Source organism: Epinephelus moara, chromosome 3 (assembly GCF_006386435.1).
Source record: "Epinephelus moara isolate mb chromosome 3, YSFRI_EMoa_1.0, whole genome shotgun sequence".
NCBI classification, from domain to species: domain Eukaryota; kingdom Metazoa; phylum Chordata; class Actinopteri; order Perciformes; family Serranidae; genus Epinephelus; species Epinephelus moara.
In genome coordinates this window covers 14,710,538-14,734,015 of record NC_065508.1, presented here as the reverse complement: position 1 = coordinate 14,734,015, position 23,478 = coordinate 14,710,538, and the positions used below count along the sequence as shown (strand labels likewise).

General features: G+C 40.9%; 1 protein-coding gene across 6 annotated transcripts in view; it reads right to left on the bottom strand.

The window, feature by feature from the left end:
- Window positions 1–908: 908 nt before the first annotated feature.
- grik1a (glutamate receptor, ionotropic, kainate 1a) overlaps window positions 909–23,478 on the bottom strand; it is a 43,680-nt gene continuing 21,110 nt past the window's right edge. For 2 of the 6 annotated variants that reach the window (XM_050041251.1, XM_050041255.1), the window contains exons 8-17: window positions 22,014–22,121; window positions 21,637–21,681; window positions 16,982–17,098; window positions 16,384–16,587; window positions 13,860–14,083; window positions 13,127–13,245; window positions 11,361–11,578; window positions 8,503–8,728; window positions 5,173–5,423; window positions 909–1,442 (exon numbers count right to left, since the gene is read on the bottom strand). In XM_050041251.1, the coding sequence (XP_049897208.1) occupies window positions 1,275–1,442; window positions 5,173–5,423; window positions 8,503–8,728; window positions 11,361–11,578; window positions 13,127–13,245; window positions 13,860–14,083; window positions 16,384–16,587; window positions 16,982–17,098; window positions 21,637–21,681; window positions 22,014–22,121 (1,680 nt within the window). In that variant the 3' untranslated portion in view covers window positions 909–1,274. Of the gene's footprint in view, window positions 1,443–4,348; window positions 4,518–5,172; window positions 5,424–8,502; window positions 8,729–11,360; window positions 11,579–13,126; window positions 13,246–13,859; window positions 14,084–16,383; window positions 16,588–16,981; window positions 17,099–21,636; window positions 21,682–22,013; window positions 22,122–23,478 lie in introns of all 6 variants that reach the window. The other 4 variants (XM_050041252.1, XM_050041254.1, XM_050041253.1 and 1 more) reach the window with 4 other exon arrangements.

The window sequence follows — 23,478 nt, the reverse complement described above, 5'->3', positions numbered from 1 at the left end:
GCCGAGTGCCATCTAGTTTCATTATATTAGAGAGAAGGCAGACATCTCTACGGCCAATATCTTCAACACTTGGCACCTCATACTCAAACAATCTACTGTAGATTGAGAAGTAGCACTACAGGTAAGAGGAAGAATGTGCGTTTTTGATTTTGGGGTGAACTGCCCCTTTAATGATATGGTTTTGTCAAAGGATCATAATTTCCTCTCTTATCATAATTCATAATGTGCCTTAAATCTGCTGGTGGGTAAGCTATATAACATGCAGACTGTAAAATATTTAAAGAGAGGCTTTACACTTTTTTAAATGCACACATCCATTGAGATTCACTGTCTATACAGGGAGACAAGATCCCCCCTCGGGCTTTCAAATTCGACAACTGCAAAAAGAAAGAAAACTGACTTATTGAAAAACAAGACTGTTACTCCCAGGGGAACAAGGAAATTGTCTTTGACCTCCTGAGAAATTCATGCATTAAAAAAACTGCTTCTCATTTTCTCCTTTCCTCCTCCCCGTTATCATATCCTTTTTCTGATGCACAGACAGAAATATTTCATGATCGCACGCATTTGTGAGGCTGTGTGTGTGTGTAGATGTGTGCGCGTGTGTGTGTGTGCGTGCGTGCGTGCGTGCGTGCACTGGGGAGGGGGGTGGCAGGTTGCTGTCTGTGATTTTGGTGCTTGAAGGGTATAAAACAGCAGGTGTGTTCCTGACTTTCCTTAGAGGTCCTTATCTCTTTTCACTGGCCAGAGTTGGCTCAGCAATCCGCTCTGAAGCTACTTTGCCGCCTGCCAGTAGCCTCACAAAGAACCATGCGCGCACACACACACACACACACACACACCGCTGCCAAGCATAAACAACAACAACAGCAAATTGGACAACGGTTTAAAAAATGCAAAAATCTTTTTACTCTGAAAATCCGTGAAGTTGTCATACATTTACACACTGGGAGTATCGATAAAGTGTGCAGATTCAACTCTGCAGACTGCTCAGAACAATGAACTACAGCCATGAGGGAACAGCAATGGTTTTTACACGATGAAAGCGCTTTCATTCTTCTAGTCGTCACCTGTTTTAACATCATTAATGTTGATACAAGGCCAAGACTTTGTAAACTACATCTACAGTAAAACGATTAATGTATTATCCAGACACATAAAAGACAGGGGTGATGAGGAAACAACGTCATATCATTCAATGGCCTGCAAACAAAGTGGAGAGCGATCAAACAGCAGTCTCTGATCTAAGTCCCGTCAGTGTTTAGATCCAAGGCTCACGTGCTGGAGTCCCGTCTCGCTCCCTCCCTCTTTGCAGTGAGTTTGGGTTGACAGAGGACACAAGCTGTCCTTGTTCCGCTATGGGGTCGTGACCTCCTCCGGGCGCCTTTGTAACACTGCAGGGAGATACCCAACTCCTCCATCAGGGCACTAAAAGACACACACTACCAAAGAGAATGACAATTAAAGGCCTGGGTTGAGACACCAATAAAGCTGATTTCCAATAAAGTCGTAATGACTTTTATCAACTTTGGCCATAGGTTTAAAGACTCTGTGAATGTGCTTATATCAAAAAAAAAAATACTGCTGCTGCATTACTGGATCAACTACTGGATACAGCATTTAATTAACAGCTATTCTAAGTTAAAACCTAAGTCAATGACAGTTAATTAGTTAGCAGTGGATTCTAGGAGCTCGCCTGCAGCTGAATGGGAGCAGACAGCCAATTACTGCAGGTCAGCTTTAGAGTCTGCCCAGGCAAACACCAGAAATGACAAAACGCACATAAAACATAAATCAATACAGAAGAGTTGTAAAAGACTTGTAAACTCTGTTGTCTCATCATAAAATCCAATTACACAGAGAGGAGATGAAGGACAATGTGTGCTGTGCAACATCCTAATGCAGGGAGCTATGAATTCATAATATGGTAATTATTTGAAATTATCAAAGTGAGGGCCATCTGAAATGAGAAGCCTCCGGCTTATTTGATTCCGCAGAATAATACATCGCATTGAACTCATTAATCTTCGATCATGTTTATTTGCCTTTTATTTTGCTCTCCTCCAGAGGGGGTGCTCGCTAAATTTATTTTGCAAATTATCATTCACGGCACAGAGTCATCCCCTTTTTTATGTGTTGGTCTTTGCATCCAAGGACCATAGAAGGTCTTCTTTCATCCCCAGGCTTTGCCTAAGGCTTCTCAAACGAATGTGGCTTCCTGCAGGGTTTCCCACGAATTCCAGTAACACTCTGTATCAGTGGAGAAAACCTACCTGGTGCCAATCTCTAAAGACGAGGAGTGAGAGAGTAAAAACCGCAGACTCAATTCATGTATTTTTTGGGCTGGGTACAATGCTGTAAAAACCTAAAAACCTACTGAGTTATCCAATTTGAACTTAATCAAGTATGACATTTTGAATTAATTTACTCGTAATGTCCTACAATTAGTTATTCTTGCCGCCATTGTCGGTATTTGAGAGTCACCTTTGGACACAATAACAATCAAACTCATTGTTAATTCTAGTCTTTTTCAAAAAGATGTATTATTTATTTATATAGGGGTCTACATAACTGTATAATGTGCACTGATTTTACATCCTTTAAAGTAGAACACCACCTGAATTACTGATTAATCAGTCAGTATTTGGGAGCATGAGCTACTCTCTCTCAAAGCCAGAAACCAGAGATGTAAATCTCAATTTTGTAATGTCATAGGTTATACAGTCTGGAGCTGCTCAATAGACAATGAATGGGAGCCTGATGTTGTTGTTTTTTACACCCAAATGAACTTTGTGAACGTGTTCTCAGCGCTGAAAGAGAAGATGTACCCATATACTCAGAACATTTCCCTTGGTGCTCTCAGTGTCATCTAGAACAGTGTTTCCCAACTGGTCCAGCCACGGGGTCCAGATTTCTCCTTAGTCATTAGTTTAAGGTCCACACAGTTTAATTAATTAAGCGTCATACTTAAGTGCTGGAAATTTACTGTATTTCAAAATATGTAAGTACTGAATGCAGTCCATTCAGAATGGACCTGTGACCAACTTTTGGACCACAACCCACCAGTTGGAAACCACTGATCTAGAACATCTGCCCCAATTCACTGTGGAGCAGTTCCACACTTTATAATCACGTTTGAGTTTTAGCACTCTAGTTTTTGGATTTGGGAGCAAGTTGTTCATGTTTACTAATATTTCTGGACTGTTATGGATCACAGGAATCACATGTATGAATATTAAAAAATGGGCGTAGTTCCCCTTGAATGAAAGTATGAATAATTCCTCTTTGCTGTGGGTAATATTTGCCATGACTAACTGAATATTTTCTCGCAGAGTTTTGCTTCATTTTGGAGAGAGATGAAGGTCAGTCCAGGGGAGCAGGGGAGACCTTGAAAGTCAGTATTCCTCTGTGATCCAGCATCCATCATTACCTCGGTTAAAATGTCCTGCGGTCAGCAGAAGTTATTTATGAAATTACAACTGTGCTTTTTGCTTTGGATGTGCGTCGGGGGACATCTTAACTCAAACAAGTTGTTCTATCACTGTTATCCTAAATTTCAGTCTACCAGCAAGCTTAATGAGGGGGAAAATATTCAAATAACTTTTCCTATCTTTTGATTTCCCAAAAGGCATTCAGAGTCTGCCTCTAAAGTATACACAGATGCCTCCTGAGACTTCATTGAATGATGCAAAACTTGATGGAAGGATACTTAAGTGCAAGCGAGAACACAGCAGGGCAGCGCTGTCGAGCTCTGCACTGTTTATATAAACTTCAGTGTCACATTTATGAAACCTATCCTGAATTTTCACAAATGTGGGCTGAAAGGGACACATGCTGGTTACTCACACATTTTATATAGTAACTTGCAGCTTTAAATAATAAGCATCCAGATGTCCTGGGTGTTTTTCCTAATTAAAGTCTGTATTTTCAGGCTTTCATTTAAAGTGCTCCTTACATGCTGTAAAGTAAGAGCATGCAAATAAGATGGGGTGGTCACTTATGAAGCAGAAATGCCTGCATGAGGATGACATGTATCCCATTCATATAACAAGCTTGTTAGTTCCTGAGAAAGTGAAGTCTATGACTGCCGAATACACCCACTTATGCGGTAGAAAACCTCAGAGTTATCTTATTAAACTTTGTCCTGATTCAGCACTGGCCTGGGACAAAAGGAATCCATTACAGTCAGTTCAAACCATTAGGAGAAAAAAAAGGACAAGGCAGTGTGAGCACGAGGGTCAGACACTGGAGGTAAAATGGTAATGGTAATTGGGATTGGCTGACACAGGTGCAGATATACTGGGGTATTTTCAGCAGGGGGCAGACAGAAGGACACCTAGTTACAAACCTATCGTCTAGACTGTGTATGTGTTGTAAATGTGCTGCCATGGCTACTCTGTGTCATCCCCCAGTAGCCTGCCACTCTCCAGATCCGTAGATAAGGAGGTGCCAGAGGAGGAGGTGGAGCCACGCCGCTGGAACTGACGGGACTGCACCCCATAAAAGAAACAAAAGGCCTGACGCGAGCATGCATGGGAAAAAAAAAAGAATGGAGGAGAAAACACAAAAGAGATCAAAACAGACATGTAAAGATAGAGAAACGAAGAAAATGAAATAAACAGAAAAGCAATGCAAAGAAACTAATCATGTTTATGGTATTGATTTTGTAACACGTTCAGGCCTAATCCAGTATTGATGACATATTGGTGACATGAATCATATGTGACACATTTTGGGCACATGAGAAAGAGTTAAGCTACATGAATAAATGGTTTAGTTTTCTGTCATCTGGAGCTGCAAACCCACCACTTCTTTACAATATTTAACCCACTGTTTACTGTGTGGGACAGTCAGATACTGATAAGCCATAAATCCATCTAGTCTCTTTCATGATGTTAACACCAGCGAGTGCAAATATGATTTTGACTAAATTAATTTTGATCAAGCAAACAACATCTGACAAGCACTTTGATAGTCTGAAAATATTAATTAGCATATGACAAAGCAAATTAAACAAAACATTGCTTGTCCTTAGTCTGTGAAAATATCTGTGAGAATAAATTAGCATAAATACTATTTGTCTTGCAATACTGGTGGTTTTAGACAACCTGCGATTAATTAATCCTTTCTTCAATGATGCTTTAAGAACAGAAGTTCCTGGTCCTCACTCACCTCCTCTATGTCGGCGTTCCTGCGAGCCTTGTAGATGAACTCCCCGATAGCCACAAACACAGAGAGAACCAGACCAGCCGCCAGGACGATGAAGATACCGCCAATGTTCTCCACACCCAAAGCATTTGCCTCCTTGTTGTCCTCCTCTGGACAGCCATTGCCTCTCCACCACTTCTCCTTCATCATGTGCAGCTTCCCTTCCTCCTGCAGCTGAAGGATGGCAATGGTCACTTTATCCCTGTATGGAGAACCTGGAGAAGGCAAAGAGAAAGTAATTATGTACTGAAAGAGCATTTATAAATACCCTTAAATGCCCCATTATTAAAATAAGGCACGGCAGCTGTCCTGAGGTACCCATCTGTTTACTTTGTTTACAGTGTTTTGGTGATTTTCTACCGTGAAATTTAAGCTTTTGCTACGAGAGCAGAATTAACTTTGTGTGACAGGGAACATTAATCTACATGTATCTTGAGGACATAAAAGTCCAATTTGCATTTGTAATATTTCTTGTTATTCCAAATGCACTTCGAGCAACTTCAGGAGACATGGACGGGGTCAAGAGGGTGAAGGAATGAAACTACTTTTAATAGGTTTAATAAGGCCCCCCCGTACTCCTTTAGAGCATTCTCCTCCACTATCATCTCATGGCACTCTGGAGCTTAAAACATCCAGGACATTAAAGCCTGTTGATCAGAGAAGAGCTGAATAGACTCGGTTGTCAGCTCAGCTTAGGGCCGTCCAGGCACGGCTGCATCTGCCCTGAGGGCACTGGCCTAAGGGAGCTAAAGTGAACCTGAACCTCTACGGAGTCCCTGTGCTGCGGAAAACATTCTGCCAAACACACCAAACAACTAAACAAGTCATGGGGTAATTGGAGGGAAAAAGTCAAGACATCACTGGACCCCCTGCACTTTGTTTACCCGGTAGATATTGGGGGAGAGGATGTCATTTCTTTTCTTGTTTTATTTTTAGTTTGGTTTTACGCCACATTGCCTGACCTGCTCTAAATTACTAATAGACATGCAGGTGGATGCTCCTCTTAGTGTCATAGATTAAAACTCATCCCAGTGGTCGGCCACAGTATGTAACAGCTGCATCACAAGTGTTCACCTGCTTCCCTTCTTGTTCAACCTTCACATCTCTGCCTTTAGACCCAGCTTGCTAGTTCGTGTAGGTCGCACCAGCAGGGAAAGAGGCTGAATACAGACAAATGATGTGGGCTGGACCACCTCCAGCTCAACATCAAGCTGAACTGGATAAGAAACTCCACTGCTCACTACAAGAGTACCAACTTAACTTTCTGTGGAGGATCTGGTCATTTGCCATTTGCAGTAACTACGCTGCAGATACTCTTCCCCTCTGTGGTGGCCATCATTATGTTCAGGGTGAGAGCAGCCGACAACCCTAGAATCAGCAAGCTTATTGGGAAAGTTGGCTCTGTTGTGTGAGTTGAACTTAAGTCTCTTGTAGAGGTGTGTCAAACTACAGAAGATAATTGGCAATGCCTCTCACCCCCTGCATGCCATTGCCATCCTGTTGAATTCTACAGGACGTGCTTTGATTCTGTGGCCGTCAAACTGCACAATTTCTCCCCCTGCTGCTGGGAGGCGAGCCTCAAAACCTTTGAACTTGAGCTGTTGTTTAAAGGAATACCTCACCCACAAAATGATAATTTCTATATCTTCAGTCATGCTGTGTGACCTTGAATGAAGAAGAAATGTGAAGAAACTTTGTTTGTCTTGCATGCCTTCTGTTAACGTATCCAAAAAACAGCAAACGTTGTGGATTAATTAAAGTAAACGAGGACCACCTTTGACAAAACTATATCAAAACATATGTTTACTAACAAAACTCATGTAGAATAATCCAAGTCTCATGTATCCAGTCGTAGGTTAGTGCCTCCCAAGTGCGTTGCATTGCCTTGCCTCAGCCATTTTTGACTGGAACGAAAAGTGAAAGCATTGATAAGTTTCACTTATCCGTCAGAAAGGGCTGAGGCAAGGCAATGCAACATATTTGGGAAGTACTGAGCATGCCACTGGATACATGAGACTTGGATACTGCATGAGTTGTGTTAGAGTTTTGATACTGTTTTGCCATTGATAACGTGGTCCTCATTTATTTCAATTAATCAACAATTTGCCGTTTTTGGATTCTTTGTTCTTGAATTCAATGTAAGGCATGAATAAATGGTAATTTTGGGGCTGAAGTATTCCTTTAACGTTACTTTTTCCTTGTATTTAACTGTATTTATGATTGTACTTCTTCTTCCTTTATGCAATTATTTCCTGTAGGACAAATATTTTTTATGAGTGCATATCTAATTTAAGAATAGAGTTGATAAAAGAGGTAATACTTGCAATTGTAATAATATAATATATATAATACAACCATTTTCATAGCCAGGGAACATCTCATGGTAATTACAGAAATGAAGTTGATGGGGACGGCCCCACCCTCATTATTTCCATTGTTGTGCTCATACATTTAAACGTATGCCCTGAACATGCCAAAGTACGCAGGTGTGGAGAATGTTCTTGGCAGAGGCAGGTTGTGCTCAGCAAAAGAACCCAAGCTTAAAAGAAATTTTTTGAACTGCCTCTACATTTAAAAAAAAAGAAAAAAAAAAAAAAACATCTTGAGAGGAAAAGAGGAAACACAAGAGAGTGTCAAGATGTTAAGCACTGCTTAAGTAAACATCCGAATGCAGACACGGTCCAGCAGGTTGACTTGCTTCCAGGTTAAGTTCTCAATCCAGTAAACTGGCCTGAAACCTCACATGAACATTTGCAGAGCTTTTGGATGGAAGTGCATTTGCATGTGTGAGTGGAAGTGTGGAAGTGTGTATCTGCAGTACAAAACCTCCATTTACAGAGGTGCTGTTAAATTCAATTCTATCAACTGAATTTCTAGAAGCACATTTTTATTATTCTAACTTATGCATGAATGTGATTTGTGTATATACTTGTCCATGGCTTGTTCTAACTAACTTTGAGGATAAATGTTTGCAGTCTACCACCGAGAGCAAGCAAGAAATGCCAGAAAGTTCACGCTATCATTAAAGAGTCTCACTGTGTTGAAGTTACGAGGACAACTCCAAACTTTTCTCTCCAAGCAAAATGTCAATAACTGTCTGCAACAAGACATTTTGGTTTCATTTTCAATATCTGTGGAGTTTTTGGAAAACGATTGCTCCATTACAGTTACAAGACATTAAAAATTATTTTCTTGATTGACAGTTCTTTGGGACTTTTCATGCTCCACAAACTGAAAAAGATGATGGTGAGGAGCGAACCTACTATTCTACAGACTATGTCTCACTCTTCTTACCGATAGGTGTTCCCACTCCGTAGCCCTTGGAGTCTATGAGACCTCCAATCTGCGTGAGGTTGCAGTTTCTCTGGCTGATGTACTCGATGCTGGTGGACTCCATCAGCATGGCGTAGTCTGTCGTCAGGACCCGAGTGATGCCCTCTCTGTTGTTCTTAACCAAGGCAGTGTTCTTCCTGCTGCTCATAAACGCCCACATCTTCTCATAGGTGGAGATCTTTGATTTCTGTCGGTTGGTAAAAACAGATTTGCACCTAACTATACTTCAAACACGATTATAAACACATATAAGTTTAACAGCAGGGTGTGTGAGACTCTATCTATTTTTTGAGCGTGTCTCTGGTGTGTGCGTTTCTCCTTGCTCAGTCAGAGAAAATGGGACAGCTGTGTTCTAAATCTCCTCCAGCTGATTCAATTTGTTCGAGCCATCAACACAGCCTGCTTCTTCCTATCCAGGCAGCGGTAATCACTGGCTGTAATCTGGGAGGATAAAGCCCTGCATGGATCACCCCTGCTGAGCCACCAGGATGCAAGGAGAGTGGGTGGCGGTGGGGGAAGGAAGTGACAGGCCTGCCCCGAGGACATCGGTACAGCAAAACATTATATAATACAAACTAAAAAAGTTAACATATGTTTAACTTCGACACAGACGCAACACAAGTAGTCTTAATGTGCACCTTCTCCACTTCCCATCTCTCTCGTTGCATCTACGGTGCCATTCATTAAAGTAACTGCGAGTCTTTTTCTCTGCCTCCGCCTTTAAATTTTTTTCATTTTCATGGGATGTTTGGCAAAGATACAGGATGGAGGAAACCCTCTGATTTTATAGAAGTGAGAAAACTGTACCACTGATTCATACTCACATCTAAAAGTCTGGCAGATGTGACACAATACAAACTCATGGGTGAATTCACCCATATAACCAGACGGGCGTAAACTACATATTTATTGGCGATGAGCACACACTATTCAGGCTGTACTTATGCACAGCTTGTATGTATACCTATGAAAAGTGATGCACCACAATGCCTATATAACCCCTGTAACCATGAGCCAGTAAATAGTGTGTAATCCATGTAACCAGGAAGGCTGCGATCACGTGTGCTGACGGGAGTAAAGAAGGAAGTATCATAAAGAGCAAAAGTCTGCATGAGGAGGATGGTAGGGTTGGTTGATGGGTCATAAAACATAGGACTCTTCCCAGGAGACCTGTGTTCAGGACTAGTGCTGGGCAGTAACACCTTACAGTAATAATATTACTTTTCCCAGTAACAAGTAGTGTAACTACTTACGAATAAAATTTTAGTGATAATATTACAGTTACCCCAAAACCAAACAACTTATTACATCGTTACTTTTGTTAGCACATCACTACTGACTCGAAATACAACATGAGCAGACTCATTTTAGTAATCATCACGATGCGTAGGCACGTCACAAAGCAGGATGCTCGTTGGAAATGCTAACCTTAGTGAAAACTGGAAATTTTCTTATTACTTTGATTTTGATGAGAGGAAAGATGACAATAACACTGTTGCTGCAGGTAGTCGGACTAAAATTCTTACCACCGCAACCCTACACAACCAAAACTGGATCTTGATCGTGGACAGCTGCAGGCTACAAGGAAGTGACGAAACTAGAGTCTGGATATACTGTGGATGAAATGTTGCACCGTGAGTGTCTCTCCGTCTTTCATGCAAAGCCTTGGGGAAAATATCGGTCACAGGCAACAGAAAACCCCAAGATAAAAAAGAAGCTATCTAGCCTTAGCTACACTTAATGGCGATTATGATGATATTCACACAGAAGCGCACATCTGAAGTTTGGGGAGATACGCAATTACTGATTTTATAAGAAGTAATATAATGAGTTGGGGCGTCGGTGGCTTAGCGGTAGAGCAGGCGCCCCATGTACAAGGCTGTTGCCGCAGCGGCCCGGGTTCGAATCCAGCCTGTGGCCCTTTGCTGCATGTCATCCCCCCTCTCTCTCTCCCCCCTTCACACTTACCTGTCCTGTCCAATAAAGGCAAAATGCCCTAAAAAATATCTTTAAACAAAAAAAAAAAAAAAAAAAGAAGTAATACAATGAGTAGTGTAATGAATTACTGTTGGCAGGGAGTAATACGTAAAGTAACATTATTACTTTTGAAGAAGTCACGAGTAATATATTACATTTTCAGAGTAACAAGCCCAACAATGTGCAGGACCATGTGAACTTTGAGTTATTATAAGGTACGTCGTCACCATGTTTTCTTTCTGTCATCTTTTCTGTAAAATAACCTATGTAGCTTTGCTTGCCTAAACCAAACCTACATGACTTTACATTCAGTAGGTCATTCGTGGGGCAATAATTCGTTAGATATCATATGAGCTGTTGTATGAGGATATATTGCACCATTGATACTATGATGTCCAGTGGTTGATAGGAATATTGGTTGGTTTGGTAGCTTAGTAACCTCAGGTATTTGTGTTATATAATCAAATATATATATATATATATATATATATATATATATATATATATATATAAAAACACATCCTAACTTGACCACACAATTTGGGATTGCAGGAGTAATCACAGACCTTTAGCTGATCTGAAATGAGAACTTTTTTTTTGTTGTTCTTAAAAGCTTTGATTTATGCCTTTTCATACAGGGAAATTATACTATATATGGGTGGAGGCTTTTATTTGACCTCTGCTGCAATACTTACAAATACTTGAATTCACCAATGTGTACAACTTGACATGGACTTACAAAAAAGCAAACAGGTACTTGTGTGTAATAATTTCAACAGCTAATTTTTATGCTGTGACTCTGGAAAAGTTAAAAGCTAATTTAGAGCCTACACCAGTTGTACCTTGAAGAAGGTCATGGTGGATCCATCCCTCACCGCCCCGTATTCAATCCTGGTCTGCTTCGCCAGGTCGTCTGCTGAGTCGATGGGCGCATCCATTCGTTCCACAGTGAGGAAGGCAGCCAAGTTGGCCGTGTAGGAGGAGATGATGATTAAGGTAAAGAACCACCAGATACCCCCGACTATTCGAGTCGACAGAGCCTTAGGCATCAGCTCCGAGCCTGGGAGCACAGAGATGGAGGTTGAAAAAGGTTAAGAAGTAGCTTGAATCAGTGTGTGACAACCAGCATGGTACAACCAGAATGGTAAGAGGTGCAGTTTGTGCGTGCACTACGAGAAGTCAAAATAATGAAAAAGCATCAATGCTCTTTTAAAGCAAAGTCAAGTCCAAATGGGGTTATCTTTACGGCTGGATTTACACCAGAACTCCAATTGGATTTTCACCTCAGCTCGAAATTATGAATTGTGCACCTCTTCACTTGCTTGGTCTAAAACAAGAGTTGCAACAAAATTGAGATCATTGTGAAAAATCGAACAAAAAAATACAAATTAGAAAAACGAAATGTGATAGATGAGACAAAGCTACATTGTGAACATTACACTGAAAAAGAGCACCATTTTTATCCTGTCTTCTCTGTGAAAAGAAAAGAAGCACTGAAGAAAAAAAGAGGAATGTGATTATTTACCACATTTAATGGGCCAGATATTTTAAACCTTTTTTCACTGTAAGTGGACAATTGCTATACTTAATTACACTGATTCTGGAGGGTTGATTTAACGATCATGTATCCAAGATAGCAGTTACTGTTACTAAGCACAAGGTCACTGTGTTACACACACCACACATACATGCTACAGAAAAACAAAATGTGCAGGCATCCACCAGCGTTAATGATTAATATACTGTTGCATTTCTGAACTACTAAATTTGACAAATGTGGCCTGCTGTCTGCAAAATCACATCTTTTCATCAGCATCGCCAATCTATTGTGGACTGGTGTTGTCAGGGGGTTTGTTGGCCATCCAATCAGGCATGTCGGACTTATCCTGCCCATATCTCCTGCCTCGAGGGAGGTCAAGTCCCCATGAAGTGACACAGGATTGTTATTACAGGGTATGGTTTCAATTAATGGGGACTGGATCGAGGCTACGTGGAAAGGGCATTCACAGAAAATAGGAGGCGAATGTTGATGTTTTGAATTAAACAGCTTAGAGCAGAGTTTATAGCGCCAGGACCCACTTTGCTGCCGTACAGGGAGTTCATTAGACAGCTCTATGGCGATGCTGCCTTTGCTATTAGAAATCCTTTAAACCTGCAACACCTAATTTTTGGGAGTTATGTTTCTGACCACCTGACAAATAAAAGCCCAGTAATCAATCCTTTTAGCTGTCTGGCCTCTAATAAAACTCCAGAGGGAAATGTTTGTTATTTTAGATGGTAAATGTTCCACTATTTTCACCAGCTGGTACCTAACATTGTCTGTCTGCTGCCTGGTGCTGGATTAGGTAGCAGACAGTGGGATTTTTTAAAGACGCTGGTGCGAGAGCGGTGAGAGTGAACCAAAATCCCAAACAGTAAAGTTGTGGGCAGGAAAACCAAAAGCTTAAAAACTCTATAAAGATTTGTGACTAAGAGCAGTAGAGGCCGTCCTCTCTGGAAAAAAAACCCAGCATCAGTCTTACAGTGAGTTCCCCAAAATGACCGATGTTAATATACATACACAATATGAAAATACTGACTATAATCTCTTTGACTGCAAGGAAAATACCTTGTCGCATGAGAGCTCCAACACCAAACCAGAAACTGTTCAGTAAAGTGAAATTGTTCTGTATCAGAGTTGAGGATGGGTTGCATGGATGCGGGTTGTACCACTCGTATGGAGTAAACCTGCAAGACAATAAAAGAACAAAGTGAGAAATGAAAAATGTGAACAGACAAATCCTCCTATATTCATGGGGGGGTACACTGGTGACGCACTTCACTTCATTACAAGCTTCCAGTTTATCTTTGGTGCTTTCAACACTTCACACTGATTTGCATTTTGATTTTCACAAAAATATATAGCTCAGTTACAGGTTGCTAGGTGCAACCTGCCGGAGAGGGGTTTACACACTACCTGAGAGGGAGCTGAAGGGTGAGCTCACAATTACTCCCGGCCACTTAACAGGCACAACGAAAGCCAATCTGGTGGCTGACAGCCGGCCAAAGCTTGTTTTTGGTTATTTCAGAAAACCTATACAAAATTAGAAATTTGCTGAAGTACAGTCATGCTAATTCCAACCTATTTGTGATTCTTGTCATGTGAGTTTGACACAAGAGGCATGACTCTGTGTATTGTTTACAATGCTTAGTGCTGGCACATTCTCGTAAGTCCGTCTTTTGTAGTTTGCACAGTATGCAGTCACCATTTATATTTACGGTACAAGCCTGCAGCTACCCTTACATCTTTCCATCCCATCATACATCCTCTCATTATCACCAGCATCAATCCATCCTCTTACCTGGCAATCACAAAGAGCACACAGCTAACTCCAGTGCAGGCTAGCAGCACATACATCCAGATGTCCGGCGACAGGGGATTAAGGAAGGAGAACACGCCCGGATTGGTGCCGTTAGGTTTGCGGTACAGGATGCTGATACCTAACGTCATGAAGGGCTTGGAGAAGTCGATGACTTTCTCTCTGACGTATGTAATGGTCAGGGGGGCCACGGCAAGGTCTGCAACCTTGAAAAGCAAGAAGATGAAGTCAGATGCTTCAGGTAAAACAAGAACTGCTCAAGGTTGCATATGGCATCTTCCAGTATTTGTTTCTATCAATCTAACTAACAAAAGTCTTTATATCAGTGTCCAAACAATATATAAACCTTGTTGAGGTTTTGTATTCTTCTCTACTGGTGAACAAACTGTTATATTGAATAAATAAATATTATGGAAGAATATAACAGCTAAAAATGCTACAAGGGATTAAAGGTAGAGCCAGCAAGTCTGGAGAAGGATTATTGACGATATGCTGTGGAGTTGAGCACGTTAGCATGAGCCATATTCACCGTCCCTCTCACTCCCACTGGCTTTCTCTTTATACACTCATAGCCTTTCCTCTGTTCTCCGTGCACAAGCATGGGCACCCCTTGTTGCTAATTGGCTGAAACAGTGGTATGAAGCTTGGTCGGAGCCACTTTGTTTACCACCCATTTACAGAGCCAGGTCTGTGAGGCAGTATTCATTAAATTTGACCAAAAGTGCACTGGATTAGAATCACTGGCTGCATCTTTAATGGAGGAAAATAGACTGGTGATTGAATATGAGTGCAACAGGCTTCATTAAACCAATCAGCGTCAAAAGTCCTGTGAGAGAATTTAAATGCTATTTATATGTAAGAGTAAAATTCATTCATAATTCATAACTATGGCCAACCTTTTATATGTTAAAAGCCTTGTTTATATAGCCAGAGGCTCAGACCACTGATCATACGGTGCCATGGCTCCAACTGATATTATAAAAGGCAGCGACGTGATTTTTTTGGTCTGTAAACACATCACAGTGCAAACAGGCTTTGTTACCATCTGTGAACTCAATTATAGACTACTTTGTTGATTCAATGCGAATGCATGATTTTTACCCACATCACAAGCCTTCAAGTGACACTATTTTTCGAGAGAGCTGATTCATGACGAGGTGGAGCTTTAATTCATTTTTGGTACATTTTGGTACCCAAATTTCACCTGGTCTGGAACAAAATAGTCAGGAAGAAAAGTAACTAAGCACATTTATACAAGTACTGTATGAGTATTTCCATTTTATGCTACTTTAAACTTCTGCTCCACTACATTCATTGACATCTAGACTTACTACTGACTTTGTTAAGGATTTTAAAGTATAAAAACCTATTATAAGCTTATAAAATACAAAATTAATACAAGATTAAACCAGTGGCCACCAAACTTTTGGACATGTAACCTCTTAAGGCTAGTTCACATTACAGGATTTTCACCCTTGATCTTGAGAGCCACCTTGGGTAAGAGGTGAGTCGGCAGATAGTCTGCCACGACGAGTCCTCATGTGTGAACAAGCCTACGCGCAAGTCGTCCCCTCGTCTGCGACTGGGACTGGATATCTGGCATGCCAGAAAACTGGAGAAGTCTGACACTACTGAAGAAGAGCATCAGCCAATGAGAGGCGGGATACGTCCCACGTCAGCACGCAGGAGGACGGAAGAAATGTGAGGAGGACAAGCCGACAAGCCACAACAACAATCACGGGGAGCGTGTTGTGTTTGAACCCAGGCCATGTTGACAAGTAAAGTTTAGCGCCGGGGAACTTCATAATATCCTGTTTGGTTCACGCGTGACAAAACGTAGTTTGGTGACGTCACCGCGTTATCTGGGCCTCTGTGGGCAAGGGCTCAGTGGAGAAATCTTGTGGTGTGCACACACAGGTCGTAATGCAGTGGGCCAGACTTCCGATGACAGAAACACATGTCGCCAGGTATGAACACTCAAAAGATGATGATAGTCTCCGCGACTCAAGACTGGTCGGCCAGTAGTGTAATGTGAACTCGCCTTTACTGAAAAAGCTGTAATTAGCTGGGGCCCCTTGTCATGTTTCAGATGTGTATGAAGTATTAGCAGTTCCTCCAAAGAGAGAGATTTCTCAATGAAATATTGCACAAAAAGTCCAAAATAGTAAAAAAAAAAAAAATCAATGCAGATTTGTGCGACAGAAATTATGCCATAATCATCTCCCTGCCCTTCAGATTTATTTTATGACCCCCCCCAAACAACCTGTATTAATAAATTTAAAGTAGCTCCAACTCGACCTATAACAGCAAAATTCAATGTGACCGCTGATGCAAAAGCATTAATCTAATAATGTCATATACAAAAATATATATCAGTTCAATGGGACATGTTTCTGCAAAGTCAAAAGTCAAAATCAATAAGCCAGGGTTATGCTCAGATGTTGCTCAATAACCCAATACACCTCTTGGCTAACTGACATACGTAGTGCGACTGCTGTAAACTCACGTGATCAATCAGCTCCCGCACCATCCCGTTCCATTCTCCCTTGTCATTCTGGGCACCATATTTCCCATCAGCCACCAGCCTGACTTCATATGTAAAGCCTAAGATATTGGAGAGCTCTTTCAAAAGGTCAAGACAGTAACCCTCGAAACGATCGTTCCCAGTTAGCTCCTTGTCAGACTTTTTATGCATCACATATGGATTTTCCTGTAGAGCAAAAGAAAACACAGTGTTTCAGTGTCTCCAAGGCATATCATTATTCTGATTTAATTATGTCTATGCTAAGTGCTGAGTTAAAGGCAGTGGATAGGATGAGTGGCGTGAAGTCTAAACACCAAAAAACAGTTGTCTTTTAATTAATATATCTGAATATTCAATGACTTTGAAGACTATATTTTCTTCTATCTATGCTATATTTTCTCTGTGTGCAGAAAAAGACAAAATTGTGAAAATCCAAATTCAAACTACCCAACTCAGCAACAATATCCCTCTCCCCTCTCATTAAATTCTCATCTGCTGTCCCCCTATCTGCGCTCTACACATCCCATATGCACTCCCCTCCTTCTCCCTATGCTGTCCTCTGTTTAACCTTCCTCCTCACCAGTATCGTGGTGACAATAAGAGTCCTGTTAGCCAGAGAGTCTGTCACATTGTTATTCTTGTCTCGGCTGGACTTCTCCGTCAGGTTCATTCCCTTGTACGAGTTCCACACAGCAATCTAGAAAGACAAACAGAGCTTTCGATTTTTTGAGCCACGTTTTGTGCTTTGACCAGAGGAGGTACTATAGGAGACAAAGGTGAAGTGTATAGATAGTTACTCATGTTTAAGCTTTGAATTTGACTGTATTTGGATCGTTAATGATCACTGACCGCTTGCTGTTAAAAGGAAAAAAAGCTATTCTCTTTTATCTCTGACACCACATATACAGAGCCTGATTTAGTCTCTAAGTCTTAACAGGAAATTAGAAACTGCTCCGATACACCGCATATTAATCATATTTTCTGATTCGTCGAACAGAAAAATGAAAAAGAAGTGTGGAGGTTAGAAGACACTCCTGGCTCATTTTCAACCTTCTGCTCCATTCACTATCCTACAACTTTTCCCTTTGCACCGCGTTGCTCTGATGATTCTGGGCAAAGTGCTGAAAACTCCATTTTAAGTACAGTGAATATGAAAATGAAGATAAAGTTTGCAGTTTGGAGCTGCTGATTGTGTGAGTCAGGTAAAAGTTTAGAGCCATTATGGCGCTAACCGATATTCCTGTGGCGTGCAGCGATTTATCTGACTCTCGGGTATTGAACATAGTGTGCGGCCAGAACAACAAAGCCGTTTTTTGTGTGATGATGAATTATTGCTTTGGATTGGCATGGACCTCTGGTAGCATTCATATTTTATTCTGTTTGAATCTGTAAAATACACAAATATATATGAAAAATAGTGAGAAGTTTCGATTACAACTGTCAGATAATGTATTTTGTGCATATTGTTACCTGAATATAGAGCTGAAACAATAAGACAATAATTCCCCCATAAATCTGCAACTATTTAAATAATCAAATTAACAATTTTAATAATTTTGAAGCAAAAAATAGGAACATGTCCTTAGGTTTGTGTTGCTTATGTTATAATAAACTGAATATCTTTCAGTGTTGATCAGACAAAACAAGAGTTTGATGACATTACATTGGGTTTTAGGAAATTCATTTTTCCATTTTATAGACCAAATGATTAATTGAGAAAAAACCCACACAGTAACTGACAATGAAAATAAGTGTTAGTTGCAGCCCTACTTGAATATGATGATGAGGAAATCACACCAGCAGGGACGGTATGAATGAAGAAAGGCAGGATTCAGACAGGGATCGGGGGGGATGGATGGAGGACGTCATGTTGTCTGCCCTCCACACTGTCACAGTAACTGTGAATGAGAGTGTCCGGTTCAACGGACCAGGCGGTATAATCCAGACAGTTATCAGATTAGAACAGGCGTCTGGCAGCTGGATTGAGACCCTTTCAAATCCCCTCAACTGGTTAAGAGCTGAGCAAAGGTCAAGGGGGCGCAGGACATTGATGCTATAAAGTTAAGTGCATTAAATGATCAAGTCATCATTGTTAAGAGAGAACTGAAGCTTTCGTCTGTTTCATATTCAGTCTGTGCACAAAAAAGTAATGATTTGGGGTATTTTCAGTCAGAAACAATGGCCCCTTCATAAGAGGATGAGTAGCAGTGAACGCATCAGTACCTCTTATTAAACCAAGCACTACAGAATGTCTTATTTTTCCCAATTTATTTTGCAGAAAAAGGCTATGCGGGATTACCTATTGGAAAAGATAACATGCTTTTCACTCCCCATTACATTCTATCTTATTCTGTTCCCCCAGTCAGACAGACTGACAGAAAATGTGCTCACTTATAACCTCGCTAAAAGCACTCCATATCTCCACCGTAGCACTTTAGCAGGGATCCACTCTGTGCAGCAGTCCATAAATCTGTCTTATCTCTGGACACCGTAGATGAGGAACACAGTGAATGGGATTGGATTTAATTAATTGTATTGTCCCCAATCTCAAAGATAAATGGGCCGAGCGTGAGCAATATTTTTGGAAGTGTGGAGGGTATTTTGGGCTCCGATATTGTGCTGTTCCACATAATCTAGTTTATGTTGTAGATTGGGGTTATTTTAGGAAATATCATCCTCATGAAACATCAGCTGCACGATTAGTCAGTTTGAAGTTTAAGAAATAAGTCATCTGACCCAGCCAATGAGATCAATGCTAAAATATAGCCTGGGACCACTGCACAGCATACAGTCATCATCTTTTAAACCCCTAAGTCAAGGATTTACTGTGTATAGCCTTGCAAATTTATCATGCGTACCACAGCGGCTCCCAACAACAAAGTGTGCTATAAAAACTGACAGGAATTCTCTCTCATACGCTGGGAGTAAAATGTTATCTATGAATCCTAAAGCTCATCTCCATCCAGAACCAAATCAGACTGGAAAACCGTTACCACAGAGAGGGAGACTCACTAAGCCAGGCTGAGGAAGCTGAGAGGAAGGGGAGAAAAAAAACAACTTATTTCTAGAAGGTCGACAACTTTAAGAGAAAATACTTTATTTCCTTGGAGACTTTGACTTTGTTTAGTCCCATCATCCTCTTCAGAGTGTATTTAACACTCCAGTGCCCAAGAACTAACACGACTGCAACGGACTGATAATTCATTTTTCCATGACCATAAAGTCAAGCGTTTTATGTGATGTGCTTACCATGTTGTGGTATACCGTCTGAGGGGAGGCTTTTGAGGGCTAAAAGTCCTGAATGGAATTAAAATTACAGTATAAATCACTGCGTCTGCACCTTGACAGGTGCTGCCTGCCTCCCTACCTGTCTGTCTGACAACTGAGGCAGACGGAGAGGAAGAACTTTGCCAACTTCTGTCAGTAAACTATGTGTTTGATGGAGACGAATTAATTCAACATTCCTTCTTTCACTCAACAAACACTTGGTGCGAGGCTGATAAGCAGAGGCAGTAAAGAATATTTAATATGCACTTTGGTATTTACAGTATATATTGTGAAACTAAATTAAGAGGTTAAGAACAAAGCTGATAAGCTTTTTTCATTTCTTTCCCTTATGTTCATTATTATGTTTTGTTTGTCACTATGTATTATGTTTTTAAAGGAGCTGTATGTGACATTCAGAGCATTAATATAACTATACAATTAATACATAGTGGAGAAATGGCAATGAGCAGAGAGTGAAGTCATGCTAAACTGTGTGTGTGTTGTAATCCAAGCTTCTCTGCTTATTAGCGTGGTAGCCAATCCATCCACATGTGCATGTTAATGCAGGTAGAGTCTCTGTAATTGTTTCAGCTGTAGACTCTTGGAAGATTAACCAATGAGCTAAAAGAGTTTCAAATAAAAATCAAATCAAATATCCCACTGGCCAGCTAATCACCACTGTTCTGCACTGCTCTAATACAGTGGTTACCGCTGATAATGCCATCCTGACCCATGGCCTCATCCTAACGCCCACCCTTTGGTTAAACACTAGGTGAACAACACCCTTAGCTCTGTGAGCACTGTTGCTGTTGTTAGCATTGTCTGCACTGCTAGCATGGTTAGCTCAGGCTCTCTTGAAGCGCTCCAGCCTCAAAGCCAATTTTTGTAGTGGCCAAACAGTGTAATTACACCCATCATATGATGTGGCTCAAAAAGGCTTTTTCGCATTTACTTACATGGCGATGCATTTTTTTGAGTGTCATGACCCCTGTGAAAGGACTCGTTTCATTATCAGGATCTGATCCATTCGTTCCTATAACATTTGGATAGTCTGAAAGAGCTGCACAAATTAAATCACTTTTATCCCCCTTCAAATTAGAGGAGCAGTGCAGAAGTGCTGATCATCTGGGTAATTTGACTTTTTTGCCTTCAAGCACCACTGACCAACTTTCATAGAAATGATTCTGCCCTGCCTTCAACACTGTTTCCAGTTTTTATTATAAATTTTAAATGAATGGGTTAGCTGCTGGCCAGCTCAGACGACTCCATGTTGAGTACTGTGTGCAGAACACCTGAGTCAGATTTTGAATTGTAGATATGCTCTGACTGTCATATAGAGCTTAAAATATAACTATTTAAATGTAAAAATAATAATACTAAAAATAATATAAAGCATAAATTTAATCTTAACATTTAATTTAATTTGCCATAGAAAGTCTCGATGCCCGACTTTGTCTCCTCTGCTCCCTCTTGGCTGCAATTAAATACTGCTAGTGTATATGACTGCCATAAAAGTGTGAAGGCAGTCCAACAGTGAAGCACATTAAAAGTAGTGGACTGAAAAATCTCCGCAAAAGTGAAGGATGGGTAGGATAAATTCCATTATTTCTTTCTTGTTTCTCACAGCCACCACCTGTGGCCTTACATTACATCAAGTGAAACTGCAGGACTTACTTCTTAATCCAACTGTGTATTGTTATGTCTATCTAAACAATGGTGTATATATATTTTATTTATTTCTGCTGATAAAGTTTTGACAAGTGTCAGAGCAATGCCTGGACCCAAACACGGGGAGAACTGAAATGTCAAATACATGGCATTGCTGTACACAAAATCAGTGAAGAGAAACAAGGTTGACAAGGCAAGGAGCACGGAGGTGCGTGGCATACAGAGTGAGAAAAGAGGGGAGACGGAGGAGGAGGGGGGCCAACAACAAAGGCTTCGACCAAACATGGCACTGGCACAAACCTTGATCCACCTTTTCGTGAGGCGACTTCCGCCCTCCACAACACCCTTTTGAAAATGTGAAGAGGGCAACGCGAAGCACAGACAGTGTGGAAAGAAATAATCAGTTGTTGCATTATAAATATTCATGACCGGAAAAGTCTTCACCAAATAAAAAATGTGTGGATGGAAAACAAATGGGAAGCAAAATCTCCACAGCACCTCTCTCTTGCACAGACACACACACACACACACACACACACACACACACGCACACACACACACACACATGCACACGCACGCACGCACAGACACACACACACACGCCTTAATGGAATGAATCAGCCAGTGGAAGCAGCATGAGAGTGGTGTAATTGGCTGTTTTAGGCCCCTGTGCTCACCCTGGCTGTGCCGTCCTCTTTGAGGCTGATGATGTCCAAATCAAAGTCTCTCCTCAGGCCATCTGTCTTATTAAGAACAATGTGCCCTGTCAGTCCATCCCACTGTGCCTACAGAGGAGAGCCACAGAGGGAGAGAGAAGTGGGAGATTGTCTCAAATGGCGTCTGAGTGCGTAGTCTCATTGACGCTCTGGAGCAGACTCCCAGGAGGAGAAATGAAGGAGATCGAGGTAGAGAGAGAAGTCAGTGTTGATGACGGATGGCTGGAAGATATCAAGTGAAGACTGGAAGATGGCTACAGGTTGTTCTGTGGTACAATTTCAATATGCATGAAAGTTTATGTTCATGATAGCGAATAACTGTATTTCCATGCATATTCATTCCATCTTTAAAGCAGGGGTATTAAAATAATTAATATAAGTTGGAATGCGTGCTGTGCATAGCAACTACTAGTTTATCAATTCTCACATACATTACAAGTCATCTACACCATGTGCACACAGCGTATTTTACAAGCTGCTATATTGTTACACACGTTACAAACCTAAATGGCTTCTCTAAATTTGCCTGGCTGTCTGTAGACCTGTTCATTTCAAGCACCCGATTTCATATCCTGCACAAAATGACTCAATAACATTTTCTTTTTTCGTCTATCTAGATATTCTCATTTTTCAGGCTGTGGGCCAAATTTGACCCACAATATGGTGCTGGATGGCGCACTGACCATTCTGTAATTCACGATGAACATACTTTGATTCACACTGGGAATTTTTTTGTACTTTAAATGTAAATGAGGCGCCAGAGTTAAGAAAAAAGTATCATAATAGAGCTCCTTTATCATAAAAAAAGTGCCAAGGGAGGTTCAACCATGCCCAGGCTAATCCCTGAATGTCCTCAAATCCTAGAAATGCCCCTGTACACACCTGACCTGTGCGGGGCTGCTGCAACTGGATTTCCCTCTTGGAAAAGAGGGGTGAGGACAGCAAACTTCAAAAGGTTGGAAGCAGGCAATTCATTTATTATATATATGAACACATATTATTAATGCTTATTTATTCACTGGACCCTGGTCTTCTGGCACTTTGCAAAGTGGCCAGCGGGCAAAGCAGGTTGAGTATCCCTGCTCTGTTCTTTCATGTGACACATAACATGTTTTTGTACTGTTTGTTTGCAGCATAGGTCAGCTAATTTTGGATGATTTCTAATACCTTACACCGAGGTGAATCAAAAAATGTTTCTCTTCTTATTTTGCTCCATACCCAGAGAGAGAATAAGATAGGTATACCTCAACATATAATAAAAACTTGAGTGGTGCCATGTTACACCAAGCCACTGCTATCCTCTCCTAATTCAGCTTATACGGTATAAGATAAACTTTATGTTTTGCTATAAGCCATTTTTCCCCTTCAGAACAAGTAAGTCTTGAAGTGGAATTTGTCAAAATGCTAAAATTGAGGTTATTATACA